The sequence below is a fragment of the Cygnus olor genome, chromosome 3, assembly GCF_009769625.2.
Source record: "Cygnus olor isolate bCygOlo1 chromosome 3, bCygOlo1.pri.v2, whole genome shotgun sequence".
In the NCBI taxonomy this organism is placed as follows: Eukaryota; Metazoa; Chordata; class Aves; order Anseriformes; family Anatidae; genus Cygnus; species Cygnus olor.
Window position 1 is genome coordinate 71086424 of NC_049171.1, and position 16102 is coordinate 71102525.

A 16102-nucleotide genomic window follows, 5' to 3' on the forward strand; every position below is an offset into this window, starting at 1 on the left:
TGCCATTAGGTAAAAAAGTTACTTTCTTGTCCTCTTAGGCCTCTGAATCTCCGTGTAGTTTGTGTGTAACACTCCTCTTTTGACATCAGGACTGAGATCGAAATTTGGAAGTCTCTCCCCCCATATTGGTACACAAGTTCACCATGTTCATTCCTTTTCTTACAATAAAGGTTATTTTTATAGGTGAAAAAAGGAAAAGTAACATTTAAAATCAACAGCTGACTTGCCAATAGAAATTAAGCGTATGCGTCCCTTTTTACCATTGGAATGGAAGGTTGTTTGGTCTTTGTACATCTGTAGGCTCATTAATTCCAAAATAACAACTCAATGACACCAAATGACACTATATTTGTGTTTTATGTTAATACTTATATTTGTTGTCGTCCTTCCCCCCCTTTTTTTTGGGGGGGGGGACAGGAAATCAAAAGGGAATAGTTTGGCTGCATTTCTGTCTTTGGTGAAGCTACCAATGACAGAAACACATGAAAACTGTTGCAGGTGAAAAAGGTTTTATTAATTTTGTAACTAGAGTTAATCAAACAGGAAAGAGGAAACAAATTTAAAGGTGATCACAAGCGCTTCTCTGAAGCAAAATATTTTAAATCTCACATTGTTTGCACGTTAATAGGTAGAGTTATTTCATGGTTAAATTTCAAAACAGTAAGTGAAAGTATACTGACAACAACAACATTTTCTAACTAACTAGAGCTGAACAGGAACAATTTTCTCTTTAAAAAAGCTGGTTACTTTCATTAATAACTTAAAAGAGGCAGGGACCTACTACACTGGTTTAATTAACAGAACAGGTGATACAGGGAGGTTGAAACTTTCATGTATGTTAACACTGAAAATAATCATATTTAATTCAAAGGGTTTTATGCTTTCCAGGTTCATCGATTCATTTTAATGAAGGCTTTTACAATAAAAATGTCACAACAGCCTTGATAAAATTAATGTAGGACTGTGTATATATCCCCAAGTACAAACAGATGGATCAGCAGCCAGTGAACTAAAATCTAAGCAAGCAGCAGCAACGCTCTTCTGTATAACCTCCAATACAGATAACTTTTTTTAAAAGAAGAAAACGGTCCTGGAAGGTAGCAAAAGCTACTGACCCATTGTCATTGCCCACTTCGACATAGGAGGATTTCTTTTCTTTTATACTATGATAAAAACAGGAAATGAACACAAACTAGAACCTATAGAGCTATATACTTTTTTTCCAGTCACATGAATACCCTCATTTTTGAAGGAGAATAGCTGACAAATGTAGAGTTCCCTTACATCACCAAATGAGAACCACCCATTTATACAACTGATACTGGTAATAACGAAATTTAGGCAGGCATTCCCGGAGTCATACTCATTTGCTTCTTTCACTAGGGCTAAATCCTGTGCTACAACTTTGAAAGGATTATAGCTGACAGCACTAACCCGGGTTCCTAAGCAGCCTGAATGAGCATTAGTTACTTACACGCTTCCTGTGTTGGAGCTGCTGTCCGTGAGGAAGGAACCGTTGGTCCTTTCCATCTGGGCAAGCCTGAAAAGCAGGGAAAGACCATGACATTCAGAGACCATGCTGCATAATTTAAACAGAGGCACTGCGAAGAACATTTCTTAGAAACAGATTAGATATTGCAATCTTGGTACACATGAAAAGGAATAAACTTGTAGGCTGACAGAAATATCTAATCCAGAGGACTTTCATGAGACACTTGTGGCATGATTAACTGATTATACTTGCCAAGGAACAAGCATATTTTCTATATCTAGTATAATTTTCTTTAGCACCACCACAACTTTCATGGCAAAATTAGAGATGTTTCACAGATGGTTTTCTTTTTGATTTTTATAAATCTGGACTAATAAAAGAGGACAAATACTTTTCAAATATAGTATATTCACCATCTGAAATTATGCTTGGCAAATAACCTCACCCTGTGGACAGACATGTCCTGGAAAACAACCCCAAAACCAGTGTAATTACTTAATCTAAAAGGACTGGATTATTATAGGGTCATAGAAGGCCATAAAATTCTTTAAAATCACAGCAGGAATTTTCTGTCTGTTCAGCTGTCTAGGAAAGATATACCTTATCTATGTAAGACATGCATAAAAGTCCAGGAAGTCTAGGAATACTGTGCACCTATATTGGACTGCTTCAAATACAGTTGTTTTCAGTACTATAAAGATATCTTAAACTTCACACTTACTTTTGCAAGCGCAATACACATTATTACAGACATCTTCAAACTTTTTGAAAGAAGTATGCAAGGCCCTAAAGAAACATGAACTGCAGTGTATTCCTTCAGCATGGAACAAGCTTGCCCATCTGTATGTTTGTTAGTATTCCTCAGAGTTTAAGGACTATATATGAGTGCACACACAATGAAGTTGTCTTGGTTGCCTTGCACCCCCCTGGGCTAGCAGTGGGATGTCGTGCTCCAAAACCTCCCCTGAGGAGAGGACAAGTCCCTAAGCACTCAGGTCATCTCTGCTCTGGGCCATCTGAAGCAGATCTAGTTCACAGTGAGTAACAAGAGTGAGTGAGGTGCTTGCAAGTCATCTTTGTAATGCCGTTTAGCTCAGATCTTTAAGTCTTTCATGAAACATAGCTGAATTTTAAAATTAATCTTCATATACCCTTGTCATATAAGGTAGTACAATAACCAGTACATCTCAGAGAGTTTATAAGTTTTCTTTATGGTGCCCATAAACAAGAATACAGTAGCAAATAACTAACTCGAGCATAAGCTCTGAATTTTTATTCAAAAAGCTGAAAATGTTAATATTGTTTATAAGTTGTGGAGATCAGATACGGCAGACGAAACACTCAAAGCAAAATTGAGTCAGTTGTTCCCATGGGAATATGGAACAATTTCTGTATTGCCTAAAAGTGGACTGTCATTACTTATTTTTGAGAGGGTACCTCTGCTAAGGGCTTAACTCTCATCAGCTCTGAATGAACAGAAGAGAGTTCAGCAAAACACTGCATCACCGAGATAGACTTGGCATGAAAGACATTTTATCCTAAAATCACTTGGGTGACCCCATGAAAGCCAGAACATAAACCATCTGTAATTATTATATCCTCTGCTAAAAGTCAATGGTTAATGCGTAATGGTTAAAATCACAGAAGAAAATGAAAACCTGACTGTAAAATGCTACTGGGAAAAACTATGTATCCAACAAGCTGAGTCTATTCCCAAAGGTTAAAAATGAAACAAAACGAAAACAGCCCATTTTTAGAAATAACACACAGCAATTCTGCAACAGTTTCCATTTTGCATGACAGATGACAGATTTAATGCATCTATTTTATATTTAATATGACTGTATTCAGAAGCTGATGATTTAAAAACATTTGACTTTCTTCTGAGTACAGAGAATTATATCTTTTTAATAAATAATGTCCAGCCAGTAGAGTAGATTAAAAACAGCAGGAATCGATCACAAAATGAAGCATACTGGTGAGAAACAGTCTGTGCATGTCTTACCTAGTAGCATACTGCTCTATCCTGGAGTGTGTGTCATCATGAAATAGCTGTGGAGACTGGGACGGACTAGTTTGAGAAAAAATAAAAAAATAATATTGGTGTCAAAAGCGAATCATGATACAGACAAAATCATTTTATAAGTAATTTAAAATGATGACAAATAAATACATCCATAATATTGCTGAGAGGGTTGTTGCTTTTGGTCAGCCATGCCCTACAGCTCATGCACATCAGATTAGCAGCAACTCAGCTTAGAGAAAACAACTAGTATATTAAGCTTTCCAGACAATGGGGTTCAGCATACTCACTCATATTGCTCTGGCCACATACTGATGAGAGTGATAGGACTGTACGAAGACAAAAAAAAAGAGAAAGAAAGAGAGAGAGAGAGAGAAAAAGAAACTATGAAACAAACTTCAGTGCCACTTAAGAAAGAGAAAGCTAGAGAAACAAAAAAATTTAACCAGCAGCCCACCCAGATTATTTGAATCAGCAACAACTGACATAGAAAAGAGACAGCAACAGATACTGCACTGTATCATGGACAGATAGGAGACTGACTTACAAACTTCATTTTGTTAAAAGTCAAATTTAAAAACAAAAATACCAAAACAATGCCACTAATTGAACTGCAGTTTGTAAACCACAATTAGTTTGTTTCAGTTCTGCTTAAGTGTTGGAGCTTTTCTTGTAAACTAACTAGAAAATACTCTTACAAAAACTTATTGGGTAAAAATAAGCCCAACAACAACAAAACACCCCATCGTATAAAGTTATCAATGCATATTTTCCTACTGAATAAAAATAAGATGATATAAGTACATATTGTATTATATATTCTGACACTTAGGTAACTACTTAGTATTTCTATTTTTTTATTATTTTTAAAGTAACATGCTACTGGGTTTTGACACCTGAAGGGGTGAGAACCTACACGAGCAGTTTCCTCAACATGGCAATTTGTCTTGTGACGGGCCAAAGGAGTTTTATCCTGACTTGTGATTACAGTTTTGACATTCCAATTCCAGGTACCACTGGCAAACTTTCATCACATCGAAGTTTTGCTTTCCATTGTTGATAACATGTTCATTTTGTTTTTAAATACAGACCAGTTGAAGATTGCCCTGGTGTGTAACATCTGAACTTTTTGTATGTGCATTTCTTGCTTAGAACCCAGGCCAGATTACTTCTTCCTCTTTCTTAAACTGATAACGAGTGGGTTTTGTTTGATTACTGCAAATAAAAAGCACAATCTTCTGGGTCACAAAAATGGAGCATGGACAAGGGCACTGGGCTTTCACATGCAAGCAGAGAATGTATGTTGAAGCTTCACAGGGGCTGTTGTTGATGAGTAAGTGGTGCTGTGTTTAGACAACACGTACAGCAGCACCACAGACTCTACAGTGTCATGGAGAGTCAATCCATAAAACCACTTGTAGTGCCCTGTCAACATATCTTACTTTTGTTCTTTTAAAAGTCTCCTTCGCTGACAGCTACCAAGTAAGCAAATAAATAATATGAAGTGTTTCTGCCAGCACTGTAAATAACAGTGTGGAGACACTGAGAGTGTTATCTCTTATTAGGCCACCTGTATTTCTGAAGTTTGTAGGAACCCCATTAGGCCAGAGATTTCTAACTCCAGGAACTTTGAGATGACCTAATAGGCAGTGTGGTTCCAAAAGCCCAGTCTCCCCAAAGCTGTGGAAGTTTTCTCAGTAAAACAGCCATTAAGATCCCTTCAGCCCTGCCTGCTAAAGTCCATGGCTTTATGATAAAATACCTATACCACCAAACTAAAGAAAATACATTTCTTCTTCAAAAATAGGCAAGATCTGCAAACAATGCAAACTAATTCCTGATGCTAGTTATTTCTTGGGTTTCACTTTTTTGTTTTTAATGAAACAGGCCAGCGATGCCAGAAGCAATTACTCTATAATCAAGCTTACGTCTCCAGGTTGTCACCCTCCAAAACTGTTTGCACAGGTAGGTAGCCAAGTCGGGGATGCTTCGCAAAATACTTCTTTGACCGGAACTTGTTCTTCAGCACCTTGGTGAAGTCCCGTACATCTTCCCCAGATGTTGTCTTAAAAAGTTAAAGGAAATTAAATTGAACTTAAATTGAATTGCTAAATAGCGCTGAGATAATACAGATACTACTTTCCTGAAAGGAGGAACTTCAGAATGTTAGTGACATTAAAATCACCTTTTTAAGTGTCATGAAATATGGTACACTAATAATGGTAATACGTCTACAAATTCTCTTCTATTGGAAAAAAAAATCAACACAATGAGGCTTCAAATTGCTAGTAATAAATGCACTGGGTTTACCCAATTAGAGAAATTACTAATTAGAGAAAATGAGGGAAAAATTGCAGCAGAAGCAGTCTCAAATCTTAAATTAAACATTTACAGTCTTACAAAGTGGAAAAAAAAGCAAATCAGTTTGCCAGCTATGAGGGTATCCTCTTAGCCATTGAAAGCAATCTTGACAGTATACTCGTGCATATGAAGCTCATGACTCACTTTCACAGGCAGAAGAAATACCTTGTAATGACTGCTGAAAAAATACAGCTAACAGTAATGGCTTTGTTTGAAAAAAAAAAATACAACACGTAACTAACACAACCCTATGCGTTCACAAAGTGCCACAAAATATTCAATGCCTCCCATTATATACCTAAACTGGAAGACTTTGAGATGGAAATGGTATGTGCCAAACCAATCTCTCCTGTGACCGCCACATTTTTCATGAGTATTTTCTCAGGTTACCAGATCTCTTCCTACAGGTTTCTGCTATTATCCTTTCACTCCAAGGCCAAAAAATACCCACAGATGAAATCACAGCCACTGCATGGGCACTGTGCAAAGGCACAGTCAGAAGCGGGTCTGGTAAGAACAGCCTGTGCCTGAATTACCGATCTCACAGACTGATCGAGCATATTCCTTACTGTCACACTAAGAGGCTGGAAAGAAAATCAGCCACAAGATTTTCAAAGTCTAAAATTGCAAGCTACAAACAGCAAAACCCCTTGATGAATTTTTTTTTTTTTTTTACTGGTCCTTACTGATGCAGCCTTGTCCAAAACCGACAAATGCTTAGCTCTATCCCTCACTGCCACAGCTGGTCTTTAGTGCTGAATTAAAATTGACACGGCTGCTTTTAAGGATCAATTTAATTAGAAATAATCATAGCAGCAATGGCAACACTGCTTTGGCAATACTACTCAATGAACTTCTGCTACAAAAGCAGGGATACAAGGAAAGAAGGGCATAATATGCAAGGTGAAAATGGCTATAACAAAGACATCTGCAGGAAGAAACAATAGTATGCCTTCAAATATATGTGTTTTCAGACTGTACTGAGTACTTAAACAGAATGGCCTCCAACCCATGGGGAAGTTAATATTAAACATTTCTTCTTGCAACTGCAGTAAAGAAAAAGTGGCCATTCACCTCCTGTATTAGCTGCAGGTTTGCAATGGCTTCTACACATCTCTAGCCCAAACCCTGTAACAAACTGTGGACTGCATTTCTTGGCACTCTGCCTTCAGAGAAGCACATTAACATAAAAGAATGCCAAGAAGGATGGATATCCATAGGGAAAACAGAGATAAAGGCTTTTTAGTTTATTCCCACTATGAAGAGGCTTAAAAGTGCGTCAGACAAACTATACTGATTTTATTTTCTATTGTCAAAACATAAAATACATATGTGACTGGGGAAAAAAAAATAATGTGTGTATAATACATACAGTTATGAAATCTATAATGCAGATCAGAGTAGCAATAAAAACAGATAATCAAACTGATGTTGATGAAAGTTTCTGACATCTGGCTTTAACAAGTAGCAACAAACTGAGCACATTTGGGATTAAGAAGTATTTGAACCCCTAGATTTTAATACAGGTAAATTAAGGAAGGGCTCACAAAATCACGCTCAGGAAGCATCTGGTACAATCACGGAATCATCCAAACAAGGACCGTGACATCCAAAGGGCTGCTTATTCTCACGCAACAGTAGCTCTAGCAGATGGAACTCTGTCCCAAGGCCAATGAATGAAAGTTTTAGTACCTACACATTGCAGAAATAAATGCCTACTGAGCTGCCAAACTTCTCCTCTGGAGTATTCTTTATTTGGTATGACAGCCTGACCCAGTTCCTTGGAAAAACTAATTTGACTACGTACTGAGTGAGGACGATAAATACTAACCAGTGAAATCTGAGCAAATTTGCAAGGACTATTTTAATTCACAGGACTAAGACATAACTTTTAGAAGCATTTCTCCCCCGTTTTTTGCACGCAGCCACACTACACAATCCAATCAAAAATCATGCCAAAAGAGCATTTAACTACAACATTTAACTTCTGAAAAACACTAGCCAGCAGTTGTGTAAACTCTATCTACTAAACTAAAAACAACAGGTAACTTGTACAGGTATATCATGGCATCTTAGCTATTTCCACACAGATCAATAGCACAAATACTATGGTAGTAGCTTCAGAAGCAAATTATTTCTTTCAATGAAAATTTCAGCCAAAGACCATGCTTTCAGTCTCCATTTAAAACCTCAGTTCTTACAAAATGACAAAGTTCAGGAGAGAATGACGAAGATCCTTGGCTGGCATACAGAAATAAATAAAGAAGTCTGTAGCTGAATGTCTCAAGGAAAAAAAAATATGGAAAAACTGACAAACAGGCATTAGCACTCTTAAGTATACTGCCAGGAGTAAATAGAGTCATAAGTCAAACTAAAAACAGAAAAAAATCATTGTAAACCAATATAAATTTTACAAACTCTTGGATTTATATGGAAAGTGATAGAAAAAACAGAAAATGCTGAAGCATGGTTTTCATACAAAGGTTGAGAAAACAGTTTTGATGTATTTTTCATGTATTAAAAATAGGACAAATCTTCATTGGGAAAAAGTATTACCAACAATGCAATAAACCAGTTGGGAAAGCTCTAAAGCATATATAATATATGGTGGGAAAGGAGAGGAATGTAAATTTCATTTTTTTTTTTAAAGAAAAAAGCACCTTTTTTACATCTCCATATTTTTATTTCTTGACATTTCATTCATCTGTAATGTTAATTAAAATCTGCTCCATAAGCCTGACTGTATTTAATGGAGAACAAAAATTTTAGACCTATTTGTGGTAACAGCTACAGTATGTGCAAGTATGTTTGTTGATAGCTGCATTTTGAAACAGCTGTCAGATAGCTCCCCAGAGTAGGATGTGGGGGGAAAAGAGAGAGATTTCATTTTTTTCTGCTCTCTTTTATTTGACACTTAAGAACCCAATGCACTAGTAATTTAAATATATGTTTAAATGTATGCACTCATTTCATTCATCAAAGCATCTACACTTTTAAATAGTATCTCATGTTCCTTGATAGAGGCACTAGATGGGATACCACAAAAATTATGTTATTAAAGGTATTTAAGATGTATTTATGGCTATCACTACCATGTCAGTGATGTTTCTATGGTGTACCACTGTGAAGACGACCTTTCAATTCCTTACCCTACCCATCTCTAAATCGTACATGACAGAAAAAAATACATAGCCAAAGTAGTTATCTCAAATGTTTGTATTTTCAGCATCAAGAAAACTAAATTGCAAACTAGGATGAATACAGAAAGAGCATTATGGATTTGGCTCCGATAGCATTGGATAACATTATTATCTGGTGTAACTAGCCTTAATCTGAAATTACGAAGCACTTCCAACCTGATGCAAACACTGACAGAATCTTCCCCTTGCAAATTAATTTGAGAAACAGATTCCTTAAGATATTTTCCAAGTTATTCTAAACTAGAAGTAACAGAGCTTCTGAGAAATCCCTTCATACTCCACACTGAACAGCTTACCTGAAGACAATTAAAAGGTCTCCTCTCCAACTGTGATTAAGTTCCAGTTCTAAATGTCAGCTTTATTAAGCAGTCAAGCATTTGATTCTTCTAATTATTGCTTGTATTCTTGATACTAACGTGCTTGTATCAATACATTTAAGTGAGAGAGAGAAGCTAGATTTTATTAAGGGAGTTTGATGAGTGCATGTATTTGTACTCTGCTTTGCAATGCAGACCACAAAGGCAACATTTTAACATCAACTGCCAAATTTGGTTGAAAAGGCTCTAAAAAGTGACAAACCTTAGCAGAGTAGATGTACTCTTTATATTCAAGCTATTTGTATTGTAATATAATGGATTCTTAGGAATAATTCATTGATCTTTGGTACCTACATTTTTATTGATGTGTTTTTATTTCATAGACCCAGCTCTATGCTGTTTTCTGGCATCGTTCCATTGAAACGCAATCTATTCTACTAACTTACTGCAAAGAATTTTACATCTTCTTGAATATTATATTGCCTTAACCGAGTTCAACCTACAGAGAGGTTTATCAACAAATCAGTACACTAACCATAGTACATTACTACAAATAGCATGTTACAAAACCAGATTCTTTTTGTGAAATCTATTCTTTGTTCCTGACTCAATTCAGACAAGACTAGTTAAAATGGCGTGCATGTAGGTACTGATCATGCAATAAGCATAACTTATGTCTGTTCATAAAATAGGTCATTTCTGATCTGAATCTGTTCTAAGCAGCAGACCTATTACCGCTGTTTAAATTACATACAGATTACACTATTAATTTTTGTGACTGAATGCAAATTCTTATGAATGTGAAAAACTATCAAATTAAAACCAACCAAGCAAAAACAAACAAACAAACAAACCTGAAAGTGTTATTTCTGTGAAGGTAGTTACCCAATTCTCTACTTAACAAAGTGTCCTAGAAAATTTCTTACAAAAATCTGGCTAAATATTTAATCAGGAAAATATTGCATTGTAAATGAATTTGTAATGCAGGCAAAACTCTCCAATCATTTTCAGTTAGAAACTGTCAATTTTGCTCATTTTTTTCCCCAGATACACACCGATTTTTAAATATTCCAGTAAAGAGTAATTACTCAACAAAAAACACAACATATTTCCAAACATGTTTCCATAAAGCTAGCAAAATGTTGGACCTGAAAGAAAAGATCATGAACCTTCAAAATTACTAAAGCACATTACTAGAATATTAAATATTATTATGGTAGTATGGCAGTAGTAAAGTGAGTCCCTTTTCTCTGATGTTTTCTCACCTTACAAACAGCATGTGTGTGCACATGCTCATATACATGTACTGCAATTATATTCAATATTCCAGCATTATTTTCACAAACCAAAAATAAAGTTCCCTCAGAGAATACTTCTGAAGTGGATACTAGAAGTTGATACTTCTCCCCATTTCTATAGAATTCAAACAGTGCCAACACAAAATCAGCAGCCCTAGCAAAGCCCCTGATGACTTTCAAAAAGAATGGCAAGAAGACAGACCCTGCTAGACATATGGAAAAGAAACCCTGGTAGAATATTTAGGTGTCAAAGAACTGTTAAAAAAATTTAGACCACAAATAATGCAAAACCAATCCTTTAGGAATGATCAGTAAATTGGTACTCACTGGTATACAGTACTCCACCATTGGGTAATGCAATTTATGCCCCTTTGCTGTACGGCCGGAAAAGAAGCAGCTCTGACAAACATCATAGTTAAAATGTTTTAAGCTCCGGTACCTATGGGGACATTAAACAATGGGATTAGAGCTTCCTAGGTTCAGTTCTAATACGCACTTATTATTAAGCCTCATGAGGCAAATTACTCTTTGAAATATTGTCACCTGCTTTTCAGCAGCAGCTACACAAGGACGCAGCCAGTTTGTTTTTGCTTAGAAAGCACAGGTAGGGTGCTGACAGCGCCCTGGCTGCAGACCCAGGGCATCTGTGCCACCACTGCATCTGTACAGGACACAGGAAACCTGCAGCCCTCCTAGTCCAATTCATGCAACCCTCCTACACTACTCAGGTTGCTTCACAGAGTATTTACAAGGAATTCCTACCTTCTGTAGCCACACAGACAGCCAATGTCAATCACCTGTTGACAAAGTCACTTTGAAACAGACAATCTTACAGGCATCAGCTCTACTGACTTAAAACTATATTGATTTAGCTTTTTTCCCCCTCTCTTTAGTCACTGGCTGTTATCTCACATTAAAATATCATTTATAAACCAGATTGTTTTACATTTATATGTTTTTACATTTACTGTTTAAATGCATTTACATCATTCTGATGCTCAGAAATTCTAGGTCCATGTTTCAAAACCTGAAACTCTTAAAAGTTCATCAACTATGAGAATAATACACAATTAAGTTTTAAAACTGAATTATTATACTTGCTCTTGAAAGCCAAAGTAATGAATAAACTAAGTAACAAAGAAAAAAAAAACACTTCCACAATATCTCCTATATTAAATGCAACCCCCAGGAGCATGATATGTATATATTTTAAACCAAAGCTGGCTAAAGCAGATTCCATCCACTGTTTGTTACAGTATGGTTGTTCTGACTGGATGAGATTATATTATTCATCTGAAACTAAGATGAGCTAGCTGAAGCAAACTGAATAGCTATTGAATAGTTAAAGCTTAAAACTGAATTGCTTCCTGAGAGCAGTTTTCAGTACCAGACCACATTATTCCCCTGCTGAGTTTTATGTTTTGTTTTGCAAAAGAATGTGTCTATAAATGTAAAGGTTCACTTTTAAGGATGCTGATGCAACTGTTTGTAGTCTTTACTCAGAGCCTGTGTATTAAATGGCCGCATCTACCTTCTGGTAAGATGCTACATGCTTTTGTTGTTGTACATCTCTAGCTTCATTATAGAAATGATTTAGAATGAGTCATTCTTTTCATCTTCCCTTGTCTTCTGTCTCCATGGCATCCTTTTCCACACTAGATATCTCAGTATAGACAGGATCCACTAGCCGCAGTTTAGGCATCTGAAAGATCTCTGAACGGAACTTAGCCACCCTAGGCTCCCTCAAGTATTAATTAAGAAAAATAGGAACATCTAGAGTGATTTCATCTCCTCTTAAGATAGGCAACAAAGTTTGATCAGATTACTTACATCTCCCTATTTATAGTAAAAGTCACTTGCTCAGTCTTACAAAACTGACTAAAGCTAGCATGTCCAAAGCTAGGTGAGACAAATCTGACCCCAGGATTCGTATAAATATATAACCTTTAAAACAATAGAAGGAAGGAGAGAAAGAGAAAGCACAAGGAACAAAAATGACTCATCTGCCTTAATACTGGAAGAAAAGCCTTAAAATCGCTTACAGGAAAGACTGATCTATCATTCCTAAATAAAACACTCAACTTCACAACCACAACAGTGAAAAATCCAACAATTATGTTTAGCTCTACTCCCCTACTTCATTTTGCATTACTTTACACACTGGAGCAATCAATGCACAAATGTATGTTAGTTATAAAAGTACTCAGAAAGGGTACCAACTATCCAATGCGTCATGATGATAAATCATAGTTAAATCATACAGTTCAGGAGAATAAAAAGAATATCACCCCTGGAGTCATTTTTGCTTTAAGAATTCACAGCTTCCTTTGAGCAGACTAAACTTAGATTGTGTTCAATGCTTCGAGACAGGAACTACGCAAGTCTCATCACAGTAACATATCAATGTTTGTGCCAAGCAAGGAAGGATAGCTGCTGAAGGGTGTTCAGTACTGGCTGGCACGAATGGCTTGGTTTCACAAGCTTTATGCAGGAGGTGGGGCAGCCAGCAAACCCACCATGAGTCTTCTTGCTCCATCTAAGACATAGATAAGTCATTTTTTTTTTCCAAAATACCTGATAACAACCTCCTCTCGCACACCTGTCAGTCACCAGGCCACTGGGTATCTAACAGGGGGACCACAGGAGCCAGAAACACACTGGCTCAGGAGCTCCTGCAGTGAGATCCACACTGTGGTCTGACCAGGGATGGCAGTTCCCATCATAAATCAGGAAGATGGTGGAAAAACAAACAAGGAACTATACTTGGTGGAGAACGTGCACATAACTCCCCTTCTCTTACCTAAAGCCAACAATCGGACATTCTTTGCAGATGTTGCACTTGGCCTGATGTTTTGCTGTTTCTGCAGCTGCCACGCGGTGTAGAACTGGTAGCCATACCATTGACTGCGGCTCTAAGCGCATCCAGTCTATAAACTGCTTTACAGTAATTTCCGGCTTGTTGTGGTTCTGGGGAAAGTAAATATATATATATATATAAATAAATAAATTAAAAACAATAATAATAAAAAAGGAAATAGAATTAAAAACCCTCCACAAACAGATTTTACTTAGAATTTAATTTCAAAAAAAAAAAAAAACAAAAAAAAAACAAACAACTGTGTTAGTCCTTTTCATGTCAGGTTAATGTGGAACCAGTTAAAGTACACAGGAAACAACTTTGATTAAAATACAAATAAAGGAAACAAGTTAAGTTAGCCAGTAAGAACAGATAGGTCTAAACAGCTGTGATAGAAGAGACAGATGGTAATAAAGATGGAGTAGTCCACGATAAAGCCATCTTTGAATTGAAAGGGCTTGAGAAAGAAGAACGAAAGTGCTAAAGGGAAGCACCTTCTGCATTTCAGACATGGTTGTCTTTTGAGTTAAGACTGATTCCAGACTGCTAAAAGTCAGTACTGCTTGCAAGGGTCTAGTAATTGTTGTAAGGCTCACGATAAATTTTTAATTGTGTTCTGAGCCCATGGTATTCTTACCAGTTAGCATGTTAAACACACAAATAAATAGAGATAAATAAACAGGAAAATAAATCTGCCACTTTATAGGCAATCACTGCAAGAAATCAACAAAGTGGAAATATTAGCATGACTCTTTTAAGAAGCAAATAAACATGTTTCCATTCTCTTCAAGTTGTAACTAACAGAAGAGCCGAGCTGTAAAGGAATTATGTTCATCCTATTTGTCAGCAACAAGAACAGGTTGTCCTTCTGAGCTCACTGGATATAACAGTTTAAAATTTAAAATGAAAGCTATACTTAAATGGTAACACATGACAAAAAGCAACATTCGACTTCTTAAACTATTCATAATCCAAGCCAATTTTTGTTACTAAGAGGGAGCTGCAGGGAAGAAAGGAATAATAAGCTTTATTCCCTATTATTTATATTATTTATATAATTATTTATAATTTTTTATTTATAATTTTTATAATATATTTTATTAATATAATTATTTATATAATTTTATATTATTTATATTTCCCTATATTTATTTCCCTACCAGCAAAATACTTGTTTTCACTAGGCTGAGATAGGTCTGACATCCCGTTGCATACTTTGTCTATGCTTTCCTAATGACGAGGAGCAGAACTCAAGGCATTCATGTGAGATAAGGGATGCAACTGGATCACCAGTATAATCACAATAATACGGAGTGTATTTAAACTCTACCTTGGCTAGTGCACCTCGCCCATAATTGAACAGCATGGTGGATGGGGCAGATCCTTGAAGAACATGGAAGATAACTCCTCTGTGACAGAAAGTCTGTCACTAAAAAATTAATTTATTAGTGTGACTTGAACCACTTGAGGCCAGTGATGGATGTCAAGCAACATCCCTTACTGTCTGAAGAAGCAATGTTAAAACCTCAGAGAAGTTTTACATGGTTAGTTGGTCAAAACAACTTCCATATGTATCGAGCAAATTATTACAGATCTGGATAAATAATTCTTCAATCCCAGTCATCTTAGAGTCCAGAAATGAATTGAACAAGCTAAATAAGTATGTAGCTTTAAAAAGCTAGCACAACTGAATTTTTCAAGGTGCTGGATGAAAACATAAAAATGTCTGTAAAAGAATGGTAAAAGAAAAACATCCTAGAAGTTCTCTAACTTTTAATCTGTTGGATTCAATAAAACTACAAATACTGAAGTCAGTGGTTTTATATATGGCACAGTGAATTTTTAATCAATATATAATTTCTGACAATGCTTAAAGCAGCCACTTTCACAGACGTAATAAACTTCAGCAATATAGTTATCACTACCAAACAGTCAGAGCCTTAGGCATCCTCGACAAATCCTGAGTTAGGTTGTGTTCCATTGCGACGACATCTTTTTTCTTCTCATTTTCTTTAAACAGACAGACGTTCTTTGCAGCCTCATTAACCCCCTGCATGTAGTACGGACCTGAACAGCAGGCTGTAAGACAGCTTTATTTTATGTTCTGATCTGCTGCATAAAGGCTCACGAAACACAAATGACTGTGGTTGAAGCTTTGTGCTACTGCAATCTCTTTTGTCAGAAAAATAATGCTAAATAATATCCTGATGCACAAAGTCAAAAATTACTGTCAACATCATTTTCTTGTTCTGTTGAGATCAAATCTTGTTCCAGGACATAAAAGCACGTTGTTCTCACAGTATCATGTTGTTCTGAACGATGCAAAGCGGGATAATTGGCCACTACAATATTTTTTAACAGCATTTGAAGCAGTCAATATTATCATAAACACAAATAATTATATATTCTTTTTGCTAAAAAGCAATTTGATTGTCTCCTAAAAGATGAATGAAAGTTTCACAGCTACATTTTAGCAATAACTTCCCAGTACTTTTAACAACAATTCGGTTGCAGGAGCAAATTCATTTCTCTTCAAAACTCAATAGATGTTTTT

General features: G+C 36.2%; 1 protein-coding gene across 18 annotated transcripts in view; it reads right to left on the reverse strand.

Moving 5' to 3' along the window:
* UTRN (utrophin) overlaps positions 1 to 16102 on the reverse strand; it is a 374743-nt gene that overhangs the window by 21698 nt on the left and 336943 nt on the right. For 15 of the 18 annotated variants that reach the window (XM_040553278.1, XM_040553275.1, XM_040553290.1 and 12 more), the window contains 6 exons: positions 13492 to 13658; positions 11019 to 11130; positions 5444 to 5580; positions 3806 to 3844; positions 3498 to 3563; positions 1475 to 1540 (listed from right to left, as the gene is read on the reverse strand). In XM_040553278.1, coding sequence (XP_040409212.1) covers positions 1475 to 1540; positions 3498 to 3563; positions 3806 to 3844; positions 5444 to 5580; positions 11019 to 11130; positions 13492 to 13658 — 587 coding nt within the window. The remainder of the gene's footprint in view (positions 1 to 1474; positions 1541 to 3497; positions 3564 to 3805; positions 3845 to 5443; positions 5581 to 11018; positions 11131 to 13491; positions 13659 to 16102) is intronic. The other 3 variants (XM_040553280.1, XM_040553279.1, XM_040553291.1) reach the window with 1 other exon arrangement.